The sequence below is a fragment of the Equus caballus genome, chromosome X (assembly GCF_041296265.1).
Source record: "Equus caballus isolate H_3958 breed thoroughbred chromosome X, TB-T2T, whole genome shotgun sequence".
NCBI classification, from domain to species: Eukaryota; Metazoa; Chordata; class Mammalia; order Perissodactyla; family Equidae; genus Equus; species Equus caballus.
Window position 1 is genome coordinate 39,835,888 of NC_091715.1, and position 17,453 is coordinate 39,853,340.

The 17,453-nt window shown below is 51.2% G+C and overlaps 1 protein-coding gene across 3 annotated transcripts; it reads right to left on the bottom strand.

Annotated features, from left to right (window-relative positions):
* Positions 1–3,367: 3,367 nt before the first annotated feature.
* On the bottom strand, positions 3,368–12,430 carry SLC38A5 (solute carrier family 38 member 5). 3 transcript variants are annotated; one of them, XM_023633412.2, is made up of 16 exons: positions 12,301–12,430; positions 10,844–10,897; positions 10,690–10,765; positions 10,119–10,234; positions 9,953–10,026; positions 9,266–9,358; positions 9,050–9,128; positions 7,253–7,335; positions 6,895–6,953; positions 6,656–6,793; positions 6,365–6,444; positions 5,627–5,727; positions 5,256–5,371; positions 4,530–4,674; positions 4,332–4,435; positions 3,368–3,817 (listed from the first exon to the last, which is right to left on the bottom strand). In XM_023633412.2, the coding sequence occupies exons 2-16, from the start codon at positions 10,894–10,896 to the stop codon at positions 3,716–3,718; spliced, it is 1,419 nt and encodes a 472-aa protein (XP_023489180.1). In that variant the 5' UTR covers position 10,897; positions 12,301–12,430; the 3' UTR covers positions 3,368–3,715. The 3 variants fall into 3 exon arrangements, with proteins under 3 accessions (XP_023489180.1, XP_070114800.1, XP_023489181.1); XM_070258699.1 differs by lacking the exon at positions 12,301–12,430 and adding an exon at positions 11,294–11,340; XM_023633413.2 differs by lacking the exons at positions 4,530–4,674; positions 5,256–5,371 and having other exon boundaries at positions 12,301–12,367.
* Between the last annotated feature and the right edge of the window lie 5,023 nt (positions 12,431–17,453).

The window sequence follows — 17,453 nt, forward strand, 5'->3', positions numbered from 1 at the left end:
GGATCCCAGGCATGGACATGGCACCACTCATCAGGCCACGCTGAGGCGGCGTCCCGCATAGCACAACCAGAGGCACTCACAACTAGAAAATACATCTATGTACTGGGGGTGCTTTGGGGAGAAGAAGGAAGGAAAAGAAAATAACGATCAGCAACAGATATTAGCTCAGGTGCCAATCTTTAAAAAAAAAAGAAAAGAAAAAAGATTTTCTGTAATTATGTGTGACCATTTTGTCATATATACAAATATCGAATCATTATGTTGTACACCTGAAACTAATATAAAGTTATATGTCAACTACACCTCAATAAAAAAAAGAACTCAGGTTTGTACGTCTGAGTATTTTCTCCAAAGAATAAATAAAATGTTTTCTAATTGTCTAAACTTCAAATAGTTCATAAAACTAAAAAAAAAATTCTTGGCTACTCTCATATATTTATTCCACTGCCACTTAGTTTTCCACTGGCAAACTTTAGAATCAATATCATAGTCCAAAGAAAATCTCACCTGGATTTTGTCCAGAAATTGCAGCAAAGAGAAAACTGCAGCAAACAGAAAACTGTATAAAATAAATATCAGAAATGACATCTGGACAACACTGAGTCTTCTCACCCAGGAATAGAGCATTTCTGCAAGTTTATTCCCATCTTCTTTTATGTTCTTGAATTCAGTTTTATAGTTTTGTTGTTATGATCATGCATATTTCTGATTCAGTTTATTCTTAGTGAGGTTTTGTGTTTTTTTTTACCATTTTGTTGTCATTGTAAATGGGATATTTTCTCCATTATAATTTCTATCTGATTATTGCTGAGGGGAGGAATACAAACTGAGTTTGGGATATTTGTGTCCATGACAACTTACTGAATTTTTTTATAATTCTAATGCTTTTTGCCGATTTCCTTGGGCCTCCTGAGTAGATAATCTCATCATCTGAAAAAATATTATGTTTCCAATCATTTAAAAATACGTGTACCTCTTATTGCCTTGGGCGTCATGTCCAGATCAATATTGACTAATAGTGGGAATAGTGGGCAATGAACACATGGCAACTGAGATTAAAAACACAATACCATTTACGATTACTGCAGAGAAATGAAATATTGAGGTATAAATTAAAAAAAAACATGTACAGAACTTATATGTTGAAAACTACAAAACATTGATGAAAGGAATGAGAGAAGATCTAAATAAGTAGAAAGAGAGTGTTCATGGATTAGAAAACTCAATATAGTAAAGATGTCAGTTTGCCACACCTTGATATACAGATTTAATGCAATTCTTACCAAAATCCTAGCAGTATTGTAGATATAGACAAGATTATCTAAAATTTATATAGAAAGGCAAAGGAACTAGAAGAGCTAAAACAATTTTGAAAAAGAAGAATAAAGTGGGAGGAATCACTCGACCCAATTTCAACATTTATATAGCTATAGGAATCAAGATTGTGATATTGAGGAAAAAACAGACACATAGGTCAATGGAACTAAATAGAAAACAGAAATAGTGCCACACTGCTTCTTTTTACAAAAACACAGAAGTAATTCAGTGGAGGAAGGATTGTCTTCTTAAGAAATGATGCTGGTGGGGCCGCCCGGTGGCACAGCAGTTAAGTGTGCACGTTCCGCTTCGGCGGCCCAGAGTTCGCCAGTTCGTATCCCGGGTGCGGACATGGCACCGCTTGTCAACCATGCTGTGGTAGGCGTCCCATGTATAAAATAGAGGAAGATGGGCACAGATGTTAGCTCAGGGCCAGTCTTCCTCAGCAAAAAGAGGAGGATTGGTGGCAGGTGTTAGCTCAGGGTTAATCTTCCTCAAAAAAAAAAAAAAAGAAAGAAAAGAAATGATACTGGAACAGTTGAATATCCATAGGCAAAAAAAAATCAACCTAAACCTCATACCTAATACAAAACTCAATTCAAATGGATCACAGATTTAAATGAAAAATGTAAAATTTAAAAACTTGGGCATGGGGGCCAGCCCAGTGGCATAGTGGTTACGTTCACATACCCTACTTCAGCAGCCCGGGGTTTGCAGGTTCGGATCCTGGGTGTGGACCTGGCACTGTTTGTCAAACCATTCTGTGGCGGCATCCCACATACAAAATAGAGGAAGACTAACACAGATGTTAGCTCAGGGCCAATCCTCCTCAAACACAAAAAAAAAACCCAAAAACCAAAAAACTTTGGCATGGTGAACAGTTCTTAAACATGACACCAAAAGCACAACCCAGAAAAACCAGATAAATTAGATTTCACCAAAATTTAAAAGTTTATTCTGCAGGAGACCCTGTTGAGAGGATGATCTCTTTTTGTGGTGCTTTTTGTTAAACACGAAGACTTGCATTTTTCAGGCCAGGCACTGCAATTCCAAGTTGGCATTATTATTAAAAAAGCAGGCTTGTTGAGCTTAAATTCAGTGGCAGTAAGGAATGAAGAACAGTGAAACAAGGAGCCCAGAGTATTAACTGACTACAGTCAACTGTCCGATTTCTAAATATGGAGAGGAGAACAAAGATTATATATCCGTAGTGGCTTGTATGCATAAAATTTATCAGGGAAGATAAATGAATATCTCTTAAACATCTGAAAACATCTTCATAAAAACACGTGAATTTCAACAGCAATACCGTTTTCACCTATCAGGTTGGCAAAAATCCCTAAGTTTCATAACTTGGCCTCCCCACGTCACCCTCTCATAGTGCTCATCTTTATCAGAAATGATTTATCTCATCCTTTCTTCTGCTAGATCAGGGATCAGCAAATTTCTTCTGAAAAGGGCCAGATAATAAATAGCATAGGCTTTGTGGCCCATATGGTCTCTGTTGCAACTGCTCAGCTCCGCTGTTGTAACACTGAAGAACCATAAACAATATAATATGGACATGAATGAGGGTGAATGTGTTTCAGTAAAACTTTTATTAGCAGATGCTGAAATGTGAATTTCATATAATTTTCAAGTGTCACAAACTATTCTTCTTTTGATTTTCTTTTCAATCATCATCCAGAAACGTGTAAACCATTCTTAGCTCTGGGGCCATACAAAACTCGGCAGTGGGCTGAATTTGGCCTGCGGGCCACAGTGTGCCCACTCCTGTGCTAGAACACCAACCCCAGGGAGTCCTGTCGGCTTGCTTCCCTGCTGCACCCCCCGCGCCCAGAACAGTGCCTGGCACCCAGGAGGCTCTCAATAGATGTTTCTTGAGTGAGCAAGTGAATAGAATGATGAGTCGGGTAGTGAGCTACTGAAGGAGAGGAGAAGTGAGTGAGTTGGCTCAGTCCTACTCTCAGGGCATCAGTTTACCCTTGTCTGAACCCAAGCAGGCTCCCCCAAGAAGTCTTAGAAAGAGATCAGAAGGCTGAGTCCAGAGTTGCAATTCAGCATCTTTATTCCTCCCCTTTAGCTCGAGGGTGATTCTGACAAACAGCTTCCACCAGGAGGAGGCACAAAGGACTGGGCTGGGCAGGGACTCCCCAAGGATCCGGCCTCCTCCTCCTCCCGTGGGGTTGGGGTTGGGGCCATAATCCAAGCTCAGCATTCCTGGGGAGGAGGGAAGCGGACCACTCTGCAGCCTCTGTGGCCCCCTACCTCTGACGGCCACATTAATGGGCACCAGCCACCTCTACACGCCAGACAGGAGGGACCTGGAAGAGTGACTTCATCTTCCTCCATAAGCACAGGCGCATGATCGCAGGGGCCCGGGAGAGGCAGCGCATGGTCAGTGTCCAGACACATGGCTCTGGCCTGTGGCCCAGTTGGCAAACATAAAGCCTAGACTGATCGCCATGAAGAGGACCCCCAGGACACCAAAACACAGAGCCTGTAGACGAGAGGGATAGAAGATAGAGCTGCTTGGGTCTCCACACCTGAGCTGCTCCTGAGAATGTTCCTCCAGCCCTCCCCTCCCTCCACAGAGTGCCCCATTCTTCCTGACTCTCCTTTGTGCTCCCTCTCCTTCCTTAAAACCAGCCCCTTCCTGTGAAGCCCACTTCCATCTTCCTGGAACCCTTCAGGGAGTACTCTCCTCCATCCTCCTTAAAAGGACTCCCAACCCTCTTCTAATAATGCTCCTTCCATCTGTCTGGAGAAGGCTCCCTCTGTGCCAGCCCCTTCTTGAGTGCTCCCTCTGTCTTCCCAGACTCTGCTGGTGCTCTGCTCAGCCCCTTCCTAAGCCAAGCTCCTTCCTGCTTCCAGACCATCTGCCCCCTCCCTAGATCGATGCTCTCTCTTCCCCGAGTCCCCACTTGAGAATGTTCCTTCTAACTCTAGCCATCCTGGGGTGCTCCCTCCTCAGAATGCTTCCTCTTTCCCCAGCCCTTCCCTGAAATGCTCACCTGGATCTTGGGCCAGGAGTAGATGGGCTCCACCTCAGAGGGTACAATGCGGAGGTAGAAGATGCTGGGAAGGATGAAGATGAGGCTGGGGGCTGAGGTGGACCCTGGAGGACAAGCAGGAGGGACAGGAGTCAATGTAAGTTTGGGGTACAAGGCCCATATTAGGTGGTGTCTGGGACTGGGGTTGGGGGTACTGACCAATAACCCCAAAGATATCCCGGATGGTCGGCACGCAGATGACAAGGACATTGACCAAGACAAGCAGCATCAGGGCTATGGCCACATGCCGTGGCCAGCTGAAGGCCTTGCTTGGGAACAGCAGCTGCTGCAGGGCCCGGCGGATCTGTGGCCAGAGTAGGGTTGGAGACGGGTCAGGGCCAAGTGCTGCCTCCCCTCCGTGTGGTCATCTGTCTTTAACTCCACCCTCTATCTGAGCATCCCCCTGTGCCTCCACCCTCTGTCTGAGATCCCTGTCTCTCTCCATCTACCTCTATCTCCCTCTTCTGTCTAGTCATCCTACCTCCCCATCTGAGAGTCTTGTCCCTCCTACACCTCACTACTTCTGCCTCCACCCTTTTTCTGTCCATCTCTCTTTCTTCATTCTGTCCATCTATCTATGCCTCTACCTCCTGACCATTCCTGCCTCCATCTTTTGTCTAGCCAGATATCTGTGCCTCCTTCCTCCAAGTGACTACCCTGTCCCCATGACTCTCTCTGTTCTGCCATCTATGTCCCCCTTCTGTCTAACCATCTATTTTTGCCTTCTCTGTCCATCTGACAACTCTGCCTTCACTATCCATGCCTGCCTCCTCCATCCATCCTTCCACTCCTATCTCCACCCTCCATCCAAACATCCATGCCTATGCCCTATACCCATCCATCCATGTCCCCCCGCTCCACGGGCCCACCCTCGCCCCCACGCACAGGGAACAGCACGACTGGTACAGTGAGAGTCACCGCGAGCAGCACAGCCAGGCGCACACAGAGGATGAGCAGGTCCTTCTGGCTGTACATGTGCAGCATCTCTGCCTCCACGCTGCCTGGGCCATAGGACATAGGACATGGGATGCAGGATGTGGTGGGAGCACCAGGACCAGTGTCCCAGAAACACACACACGCATGCATGCACACATGCACGCAGACACAGTGATGAAATCTACATGTGTGATATGTACCCTCCTTTTGGAAACTGATGGGTCTGAGGGCATGGAGGAAAAGTGCTCAGGCTCCTGCCCTAGCAGTCTGCCCAGTCCCCACCCCAGTTCCCACCCAACCCTAGCCCCAGCCCCACTCACTGTAGAAGGTGAGGTATCCAAAGGTCGCTGTGAGCCCATACATGCAGAACATGGCCCCAATGGACACGTTGGCCACAGCCTGCATTCTGCGCTTGGAGGGTCTAAGGTATAGAAGTCACGTAGCTGTCATGCCCAGACCCCCGGACTTGGCCCAGGCCCCCTCAAAACCAGCCCCTACCCTCCAGAGTCCCCTTCTCCCAGAGCTGACATCCAGCTGGGACACACTGGGATGCTCATTTCTGCTTCCCCTGTGTGATTAGCCAAGCCTCCCCTCTCTGTCCATCCATATCTCGTCCCATATGACCATCTTTGCCCATCTCCTCTGTCTGACCACCTCTGCCTTTCCCTTCCATCTGACCATCCGTGCCATGCCCCTCTGTCTGATATCCCCCCATCATATCATCCCTGCCCACCTTTTGTTCATCTATATCTTCCTCCATCTGACGATCCTCGTCTCCCTATCCCCAATCATGCATGCCACCCCCTCATCTGATCATCTCTGCTTCCCCACTCTGTCCATTCACACTTGTACTGGAGGGTAAAATACTTAAGCCCCAATCAGTAAAGAGTCACTGCCCTGCATCCCCCAAGTCCTCCTGGCCACCTCAAACTCTTGCCCTGGCACAATCTAGCCATGATCAAGCTACAGTACCAGGACTGCTGTAGGGATTATCAGACCTTATGACTACTGCCCCACCTGCTGGCCCATCACACATGCCCATTTGCCTGCCCACTCACCGGTAGAGCTCCGTGTAAATGGGCAGCACCTCAGGGTGGCAGACGAAGGCGAAAGCCATAATGGGCACCGTGTAGAACATCTGGGGGGATGGCCCAAGTACACAAGATTAGAGCCTATGGGCTTCCATCCTCTCCTCCCCATCCCCCAGGCCCTGCCATGGCCCTCCACAGCAGACACATAGAAGCCCCTGATGTCCGAAACCTGGCTCTACTCTGAGCAGAGTGCACTGTGTGACAGGACCAGATGGCCTGAGTGTGGTGCAAGCCCTACACGTATGCCTGCACACCCACCTGTGAGTCAACTGTGAACATGTGGGCCTCACAGCTTCTGTTGAACCCCTGGAGGGGAAGATCCGGGGGGCCCTTGCTCTCCGTGGCTGTCTCATTGCGGCCTATGACACAGCCTAGCTGGAACTTCTTATAGATGACCTGGGGGAGGGCAGGTGAGGAAGCAAGGTCATGGGGAAGGCTATGTCCCAACATTCCAAACTCTCTCCCCACTTTTTCACGTCCTTCTCTCTCAGACTCACCGAAATGAGGAAAAACAGCATACAGGTCAGAGAGAGACCACTAGTATATCCCAGGTAGCCTGCAAGGGGCAATACACAGAGCCTCAGAAACCAAGGGACCCCCATCCCCACAGCAAATATCAAACTCCCAGTCTGGTCTTCAAGGCCCCCTCACCCCAATTATGCCACACTTTTGTACAAGCTTTTATGTTTACCTGGACCAGCCGCCCCTCCATAACAAACTCCTATTCATCTGTTAAAACCCACATCAAACAAACTCTCCCTTGATGTTCCACAGCCCTTGAAAATGGGTGTTTTCTCAATCTGACTCCCCTTCTCTAATTCCACCATCCAATGACCAACACAGGAAGCCTCTTACCCAAGTGTCTCATGAGGGCCAGGGGCAAGATGATTAACACACTGACAATGATGATGAGGAGGTTTCCCTTCAAGAACCAGTCCCTAGGGAGACAGGCAGACAGAGTGACTAGCTGCCAGCCAAAGAAAACTGTCAGGCAGATACTCAGAAGACTGCCAGACAGACAGATTTCTGCCTGCAGTCAGGAGAGATAAGCCAACAGCTCAGCTTCGAGAAGTCATTCGGGTGGCTACAGTGACAAATGGCACAACAGGATTGGCAGAAACAGCCAGAGTGATTATCAGACTGTCAGTTGGACACTCAGAGGGATACAGCTGAGAACACATACACAGCCAGAGAAAACTGCGCCGATAGACTCGCAAGTGGACATACAACCAGACGGGCAAACACTCAAAATCAGTCAGACTCACACAGTCCAACACAAGGTGCCAGACAGAGTGAGTCACGACCCTGGCGTGTCTGACAGGTAGAACAGTCTGATGAGCTGGAAGACAGGCAATGAAGCAGAGTCAGACAAAAAGTCAGAAACACACGTCTGGTTGTTTTAACAGCTCAAGGTTTGCTGAACACCTGAAAGTAGCTGGACTAATTTGGCCACACAGTGAAAGACTGAAATAGAGCCAGAATCAGCTAGCTGGCCACACTGCTGGAACCAAGCTCAAAGAAAGAGTGGGATCTGTATAGACGCTGGAAGGAGGTGCCCAGGCAAGAGAGTCAGTCAGTACAGAATTCGCTGAACAATTGCTCATTCGTTGTATTGAGTATCTACATGTTCCAGACATTCACACACTCTCTTTCTATCTCCTACGCACAGGTACACAGAAATAAACCAACAAAGCACCACTGGCCGTATACACTGTGGGAGCTGATTATAACAATTAGACACACTTAGTCACATAAACCGTCAGCTACCTAGATGATTTCAGAATCACACCAAAGATCCAACAGTATACACACAGAATCAGCCATCATATACAAACAACTGAACAAACTCAATCAGCAGACGGATCCAGAATCAAACATACAGCCGGCCGGATGCATACTTAGAACAACAGTCAAACGTACATGGTTGGAACCATAAAACAAAGGATATCTACAGTCATAGTCAAGAATCACACAGCCAGAGAGAATTTGCCAGAACAATGGTCACTAAATTAAACACATAAATGGAGTGTACTGGCATATACAGTTGGAGCAAGTCACATATACATAGTTGGCACCACAACACACAAACAAAGACAAACATACACACTGCTGGAGCCAGTGACCATACACTTACAGCTAGACATATTCAGCCAGGTTGATCAACCCAACATCAAGCAGAATCCGCTGGACAGGGAAAGTCAGAGTAAGCAAACGTCAAATACACATGGTCGGAATCACAGTATACAGGACACAGCTGGAGTCAGCTATCATACAGCAGGCCTGAGAATCTGCCAATACAACAGTCACAGAATCAAACCCACAGACAAAGCTTAGGTCTACTGGATATGTACAGTCACATGGTCAGCATCAGAGTACACTGCACATGTGGAGTCAGCCACCAGACAGAATCAGCCAGAACAACAGTCACAAAAATCAACACATGGTCTACTGGACTCATAGTCAGAGCAACAGCCACACATCCTGTTGGCATCACAATGCACAGGAATCACAGTCTGACCAAACTGGCCTGCCCAACAGTCTCAAAATAGAACACCAGGGAGTCAGCTGGACATAGAGTTGAAGACGGCAGCCAGACCTCACAGGCAGAGTCAGGGGCCTGCGGGCCAGAGCCAAGGGGTGTTGCTCACTCACCCCTCGGGGTCCATGTTCAGGAAGGTGCCGATAACCAGGGGGAGTTCAGATTTAATGATGAACAGGTAACTGGACATGGCTGGTGCAGGGGGAGGAGGTGTAAGCAGAAAGATTCCCCTCATCCTCATACCCCATCTTCCCCGGCCCAGCCTGGGGAAGCCCACCTCACCCCACCCTCTGCTCCCAAGTTGACTCCCCACCTCCCAGAGTCCTCACCCCCAACATTGTGCAGACAGATGACAGCGGCCACCACTACCTTCCCCGCAGGCCCCAGTGCCCTCTGTCCCAGCTGCTCATAGGCTCGGATGCCTGGTGGGGGGGGGGACAGGGAGGAACAGTTTGTGGGTTCAGGAGGCCAGGCCAGGGGTGAGGAGTGCAGGGGTCAGAGGGTCTGGAAGCTGGGGCGTTGGGTGTGACTGATGGGAGTGGGAGGTGAGGGTTAAGCAGTCTGGGAGGTGCGATCTGTGGCCAGGGACTGGTGGCCAGGGAGAAGATTAGTGGCTAGATGTGGGTAGTAGGGGTCTTGGGAGCAGGACTGGACTGAGACCATGGTGGGAGTGAAGTCTGAGATCTGCAGTGGGAGCTTGGGAGGCTGAGGAGAGGGGGTCAGAGGTGGAGTGGAGTGGTCTGGGGGCCGGGAGGGTCTGAGCAATGAGGTTTGACGGCCAGACCGAGGGCGAGGGTTGGGGATCTGGGAGCTCAGATAAGGTCTGAGGGCCAGGGTGCAGGGTGGGGTCTTGAGTCCAGGGAGTTAGGTGTGGGATCTGGGGTCCTGGCTCTAGGATCTGGGGTCAGGGTGCTATGTCCAGAGTCTGGAGTTTGGGTTGAGATCTGGGGTCTCAGGTCAGGGTGGGAAGGTTCAGGGTCTGGAGTCCAAGGTCTGGGATGAGCTCTGGGTCTCACCTACAACACCAGCACAGGTCAGCAGGAGATGGATGGAATATGAAGACAGAAGAGCAATGCATAGCAGCAGGGCCCTATGGCAGATGGCACAGCTCAGACTCAGCCCCCAGGCCTCCCACCTGCCCCACACACCCCCAGCCTCCCCCCCAGGCCGCCTAGGACTCACAAGAAGAAGAGGACCCCTGTGTGGGCCATAGCATAGGCCAGCCCCAGGATGCCGCTGCCCATGATGGCGTTGCTGAGGTTGAACACTGACATTCCAAACGATGTCTTCCCATCGAACTGCGGGTAAGGGGCAAGGCCCAGGCACACATGGGGAAGGGGACCAGGGAAGGAGACCAGTGCTAGGGCCCAGGAAAGACTAGGGAAGAGTGACTGGGGTAGGGAGAAGCCCAGGAAGCATCACTGGAGAAAGGGAGAAGCTAGGAAGGAAAAGGAGTTGAAGCTAGAAGGAAAAGGAGGGAAGAAACTGGGAGAGGCAGAACCGGGAAGGGAAAACACTAGGAGAAATTTTGGAGGGGAGCAGATGGAAGTGGATAGGAATAGGGGAGGGTGGAGCAGCTACCAGAGGCAAAACAGCTGGGGAGGCGAGTAGCTAGGGATAGGGAGCAGCTGGGGCAGTAAAGAGCTAGGCAGGGGAACCGCTGGGAAGGGGGAGTAGCCAGGAAGAGGGAGCAGTAGGAGAGGAGATGAGTTAGGCAAGGTGCAGCTGGGACAGATCCTGTGGGGTCACTCACATCCATAAACTGGGCTGGCTTCCTCCCAGGAGCAGCACTATGGCTGGGCAGGAAGCCCTCACGTTCCTGCCTGTAGCTGAATAGGGCAGGGAAATCGGGGCTGATGAGAGGGTAATCCTGCCCCTGACCTCGACCCCTTGGGCCCCCGACTCACCCCACAGCACCCGCAGGGAGGGCTCCATTAATCTTTGGATCCTGCAGTTCCATCCTGTGGGCAGAGAAATGGGATAGGGTGTCAGGGATGGAGCAGAGGGGCTACAAAGTGGGGAGAGCTAGACGAAGACAGGTGGGGGTCAGATAGAGACAGACAGAGACACAGAAACAGAGATGAGGTGAGGGGAACAGGAACAGAGGGATGAGAGAGACAGGGAGATGAATGGAGAAAATCTGAGACAAGAGTGAGAGTCCAACAGAGAAAGAGATGGGAGAGAGAGGAGGGGATCAGAGGGGGAGAGACGCCAATAGTTACTGAGAGACAGAGATGAAAAGAGGGCAGTGAAAGAGAAATAGAGGGAGAGAGACACAGAGAGACAGAGCGACCCCATGGCAGATGAGATGGCCATTTGGAGCTAGGATAGCCTCTCCTCCCAGGCCCCAGACTCACACCGTCTCTCTTGCTGTCTCTTTCCTTCCCCGTCCCCTGCGCACCGCCCCCCCTCTTCCCTCCACCCACACCGCATGGCCAGGCCACTCACTCCTTACAGGGACACGTGTCAGCCTGGCTGCCCCACCCCTCCTAATGCCCCCTACCCCCCTCCTCCCTGCCTGGGCCCCACGCCTGAGCTCAGAGCTGATGCAACCTGTTAAAGGTGCCGGGGGTGGGGGGCGGGCTTGGAGACCCCAGACTGACGCCGCAAACGGCTCTCTGCCACAACTCTGAATATCCTCACTAGAGGCCAGAGACAATTCTCCCAACTGAGCCCCCTTCCAGGGAGAGAAGTGACCCATGGTCCCCCATTTAATCCTCCTCCTAGGGACGAGAAGTATTTTCTAGGACCCCTGTCAAGTCTTAAACACTCGTCTCCTGGCAGACGGAACTTTGGAGACACTTCCAGACTTGAGACCCTTCCTGGGATTGGGGTGTCTCAGGAGCCTGCCTTGAGCCCTTATTTCCCCTCCTGAGGATGAGCTATCTGAGACCTTCATCAAAAGCCCCCTCCTAAGGGCTGATGTGTTTCCTGGGGTGGGGGCGTCTGCAATCCCCATGCAAGCCAGGAGCCCCTGTCTTCTGGATGGAGTGTCTCTGAAGAAACCCCAGCCCTGAGCTTACTTCCTGGGAATGCCCAGTATCTCAGAAACCCCTCTTCAAGGTTCCCATCGTTGCTAAACCTGCCTCCAGGAAGCCCCCTCCCCAAGCCCTGAATCTCCTTCCTGGGACGGGGAGGGCTCTCAAGGATCCCCATCCTCAGTCCTGAACACCCTCTGGAGACTCCCACCCACTCCTGAATTCACTTGCTGGGAGCAAGGTACCAAAAGGACTCCCCCTCCCATTCAATTCCCCACTAGTGCTAGAAATGTCTCCGAGGAACCCCTGAGCCCCCTCCAGCGACCTCCCACTTGTGCCTCGGGGTCTTCGGAGCCCCCCCGCCACGGCAAGCGCCCCCTCCTCACCTCGTTGCTCCTCTCAGCTCCGAAGCAGCAGCAACTCAGACTGCAGTTCTGGGACCCCGCCCGGCCCGGACCCTGCCCCCGCCCCGCCCTGCAGCCAATCAGCGCCGCCCCGCTCGCTCCGAGGCTAATCTGCGAGGGCTGAGCCCCATCTGGCCCGCGGATTTTTTTTTTTTCTGGGAAGAAGTTTTAATTTTAATTCAGTTTCCCTCCTTCTGGCTCTGGGCGGGGGAAGTAGCCTGAAAGGGCAGGGTGGGGGCTGCCTCCCCTCATCTGGACCCACGTGGAGGGAGACAGAGGTTTGTATGGATCTTGGTTGGGGGGTAGGGTTGATGGACAGAAAGACTGAGGAAGTGGATGACACCTAGACAGAGGGACAGGCAGACAGAGGGGACTGACTCAGGGGTCGGGCACACAGTGGGATGGGATGGATGACCGGATGACAGCAGAAAGGAGAGACCAGAGATAGAAAGAGAAACAGTGACAAATAGAGGCAGGCAGGCAGGCAGGAGAAACAACACAAGGACAGACAACAGAGGGGACAGAAAGACAGACAGGGTGTGGGGTAGTGGTAGACAGGCAGAAGGGCAGTCACAGGGAGAAAGACGGACAGACAGACACAGAAACAGATGGGTGGCAGGGATAGGCTCATGTAAGCACCTGGAGGAAGGCAACAGGCAGTGGGGCCCAGTAATACACAGGAGACACAAGTTGCAGATAGACAGGTGGACACAGCCAGACATATTCCCAAACAGAGATTGGGAGCGGACACACCGGTCCAGAGAGACAAGGGGACAGAGGGAGTAGTTGAGGCAGAGAGACACCTGGAGGGACAGATGACAACAGGCAGAGAAAGGTTCAGGCAGAGGGGCTGACAGGGATGATGGACAGACCTGGGGACAGCAGTGGAACAGGTGCAAGGATAAACACAGCCAGGCCACTAGAGGCTGACCTCAGACAGACAGCCGAGCCGAGAGAGAACCCTAGATCTCAGGGGTCCCCAGAGGGAAGCAAGGAGGGCATTTGTGGTTGGGTGGGGAGGGTGGACATGCACTGTCTGTAAACTAGGCACACCCTGCAGGCCTGGATCCACCCAGGCATTGGGTGGGGCCTGTCTACACCCTAACTGAGCTCCACTGTCTTCTGTCTGACTGTCTTATATGGGGGTCTGTCTGTTCATTCTCATCCAGGCATGTGACAGGCATGTCTGTCCCCCGTTAGGCTTGTGTCTCCTGCAGGGAGTCAGGCGGGGTGGACTTGGGGTCCAAACCCAACTGGACTGGGCTGCTTGAGGCCCAGGTGGACTAGAGGCCTCTGTCTGGGCCCCTCCACCCGCCTGCCCACCCCCCACAGGGAGCACAAAATTCCCGGAAAGGCCAGGGGCTGGCTGGGGCTTCAAAGCTAGCCTAGATGCCCCCACCCCACCCGCAGCTGGAAGAGGACGAGGGATGGGGCGTTTACTTCCCCACAGCGGGAGAGAGACTCTTGCACACTCTGAGTCCATCCAGAGGCTCAGAGATGGAGGCACACTCACCGTCACCCACAAAAGTACAAACTTGCACGCAGACTCACAGCCATGCATGGAGAATACAGGCTGACATATGAACACACACAGACTGCACACGGATAGCCCAGGCCAGGGTACAGTTACATACTCACGGCCACACAGAGTGACTTAGTCTTACAGGTATCATCACCCACAGCCTCAGAGCTGCACCCAGAGAGCACAGATTGACACGGGGATAGGCTCACACCGATTTACAGCCACTATAGACTCATGGACATCATCGCCCACAGACTCAACAGCCAGACCCAAGAGAACCATCAGGCAAATCACACACAGACTCACAGCCACACACACAGCCCACAAGTGTGATTTCATACAGCCGACACCATCACCCCGGGCCCAGTGTCTCCCACACGCAATTCCAGTCTCAGACAGCTCTGGAGGCCAATGTCCAGATTTAGGCTCTCTAAGGATACCTCTGTGCACGTGAACTCGTGTGTGAACTTGTGACCACGTGTGACCACATGCAGCTCTGGTCACAGAGAGAGAGGCACTCACAGGCAGGCACAATTGTACAGAGAAACCACAGTCACAGACGTACATACAACCACATTCAAGCAGATGGCTACACACAGCCTTGTACACACACAGCTACTCACAAATCAAGTCTACAAAGAAATGCACAGGGAAGGTGTAGACAGGTGCACAAGCCAGGAATGCAAGGATGCCGAGGGTCTGCTTACAATGGTTACAAAGAGGAAATCCCAAAACTGCCCCTAAAGCTGCATGGAGAGGAAAAAGGGAACCAGAGAGGACACATACAGTGGCACCAAAAGAAATATCCATAGGGCACACCCACCTCCAGCCACTCAGCAAGGAGAGACACAACGTGCGGTGGCAGAGAAGACACACATACATAGGAGACACACGCACAGGAGAGACAAATAAACACACTCCTCACCCACAAGCATTACCAACGAGACACATACACACCCAAGGAATACACACACAACCCCATATAGATGAATTTCACAAGCAGCCAGTACCAACACACACAGTCGCTGAAAAGGAAACACACGAGTTGGACAGGCAGCCAAAGACACAAGACACAACCAGGCCAGTTACATGGGAAGACACACGTGGAACTCACATCCATGTGTTTGTGGCTGAGAACATGTACAGGCAGGTGAGATGCACTCAGGGTCTCCACACACATACACACTCCCCTGTCTATCCCGGCCCTTCTCATGTCTCTCTCCTCCATACTCCTCCCCCCAGAGCCATTACACCATCTGTGCTACAGGCTGGCCAGGGAAAGAGACACCTGTCAGCAGAGGCCTTAGCCCAGATGGCTAAGGTAGCAGGGGTGGTGGGTGGCGGGGAGGGTGTTGGCAGGTGCCTAGATTTCAAGAAAAGTCTGAAGTGTCCTGGCCCAAGAACTAGTGTACCTTGGACAAAAACAGACACCCCCAGCCACCACCTCCAGGCAGCAGCTTCCTGCTCTCATCTCTGATCATTCCGCTCCCTTCCCAGGGCCTTCCCTGGCCCTTCACCATTGCCCAGCACAGCAGGTACTCAATAAATGCCAGGCACACAGCAGGTGCTCAATAAATGCCACTTATCAAGTGTCATATTATCATCATTAGTATTTTTATTTCTGCCAAGTGAATGCTTCTCGAGGAGGGATGCACCCCATAGCTCAGCTAGGTTTCAGGGCACTACAAACAGCAGGTGCTCAACATATGCTGGTAGGAGGAAAAACAGAGGGAAAGAGAAATCTGGCTGCAGAAGACAGCCTGCTTTAGAGGGAACAGATGTCTTGAAGCATGACCGAGGCCTTGAGGCCATGCCAGGGATAAAAACGCTTTGTTAGTTCATCAAAGTGGGGCCCTTTCTCAGGGTCATTTAAGGCTTTTGTTGGTTCAGCAAAGCAGACCCTTGTGTGACATTTGGAATTCCTACCGAGTCTATTAAACGTCAGTTTGGGTTCTTGTCAGTTCTTCTAAGCAGACCCCTGCTTTTCATTAAAACAGGTCACTGCTCAGCAGCCTTCGGGGGAGGGAGCCACAGAGCAAAGCAGTTCACAGCACGAGCTCTGCCGCTTACTAGCTGTATGGCCAGGAGCGAGTTCCGAAACCTCACCGTCTCAGCTTCCCCCAGGGCATAATAACACCTAACTCCTGGGGCCATTGGGAAGATTGAAGGAATTAATACAAGCAAAGCACTTAGAACAATGCTCGCTGGACACTCAGTAATTGCTCAATAAGATTTGTGAAAGGAATTAATGAATTCTTCTCGCCGGTGAAAGCAGCGCCCCACCAGGCTGCATTTCGGATTCTAATCTCTCCTTTCATGCAGGCTCCCCACTGAGTAACTCTTCCGTCCCTCAAAGCAGCCCCTGGGCAGCAAGGCTTTCTGAGTCAGTGTCTAGTCCCCTGCGCCTGGACCACCCCGTCTTTCCCTCACGTGATAAGATGCCCTCCGGTACAGAGCTGGCCTGGCAGTTCCCCCTTCCTTGACCTCTTCAGGAGGCTGAGGGGAGGACACCTTTACACTCAGTGGGGTGCCGGGTGGGAGCTGCAGGCCGACACCCTATTTCGGGAACAGCCTGCGGAGTTCAGAGCCTGGCTCCTGTCCCCCAGTCCCCCGGCCCTGCTGGAGGAAGCAAATTTCTTTGCGAAAAATTAAACATCCTCTTTGTGAGAGGCAAGAAAACAGGACGTGGGAAGTGTCCCACAGGGTGAACATGGGCCCCCAATGCCTGGCACCAGCGGGGGCCTGGTGGCTTGAACCCTGGCTTTCTCACACTTGCTCGCCTCCGCAGGGGAGCGTGTTCCCACCACCCCCACAAGGCTCTGGAGCTCTGCTGACAAGCTCTTGCTTCCTCTCTGGCTATGGAGACTCCCCCAGGAGGTGCTCTCTGTGTCTCTGCGCGTCTGTCTACGCCTCCCCGGGCCCCGCATAGATGCAGAACACACCACTGAGGAAAGAATGAAGGAACAAAGCGACAAAAGGGTGGATTCGACAAACATCTACTGAACACCAACTGTGTGCTGGGCCCTATTCTAGGTGCCTGGGAAACAGCAGTGAACAAGACAGAACAGAAATCCCTGCCTAGTGAAGCTCACATTTCTAAGGAATATGAATCAATTGTTCAGTTCTTTGAATACTCGCCAAGCTTGTTCCCGTGTCAGGGGCTTTGCACTTGGTGTTCTCTCTGCCTGGAATGCTCTTCCTCCAAATATTCCTAGGGGGTGCTCCCCTTCAGCTCTCAGCCCAAATGTCACCTCCTCAGAGAAGCCCTCCCTGATCACGCTAAAATAGCAACTCAACCCCTCTGTTAGCCTCCATCTCTTTCACCCTACCTTATTATTCTTCATAATAACATAACATTATATATTTACATACTTAATGGTATATTTATATTTAGTACAGTTACTTCAGTAAACAAATATACATAGATATTAGCATATTTATACATATCAGCATACATATTTATATATTATATGTATAAGATGACACATAGTGGGCTGGCCCTGTGGCCGAGTGGTTAAGTTCGCCCACTCTGCTTTGGCGGCCCAGGGTTTTGCTGGTTCGGATCCTGGGCAGACATGGCACCGCTCATCAAGCCATGCTGAGGCGCCGTCCC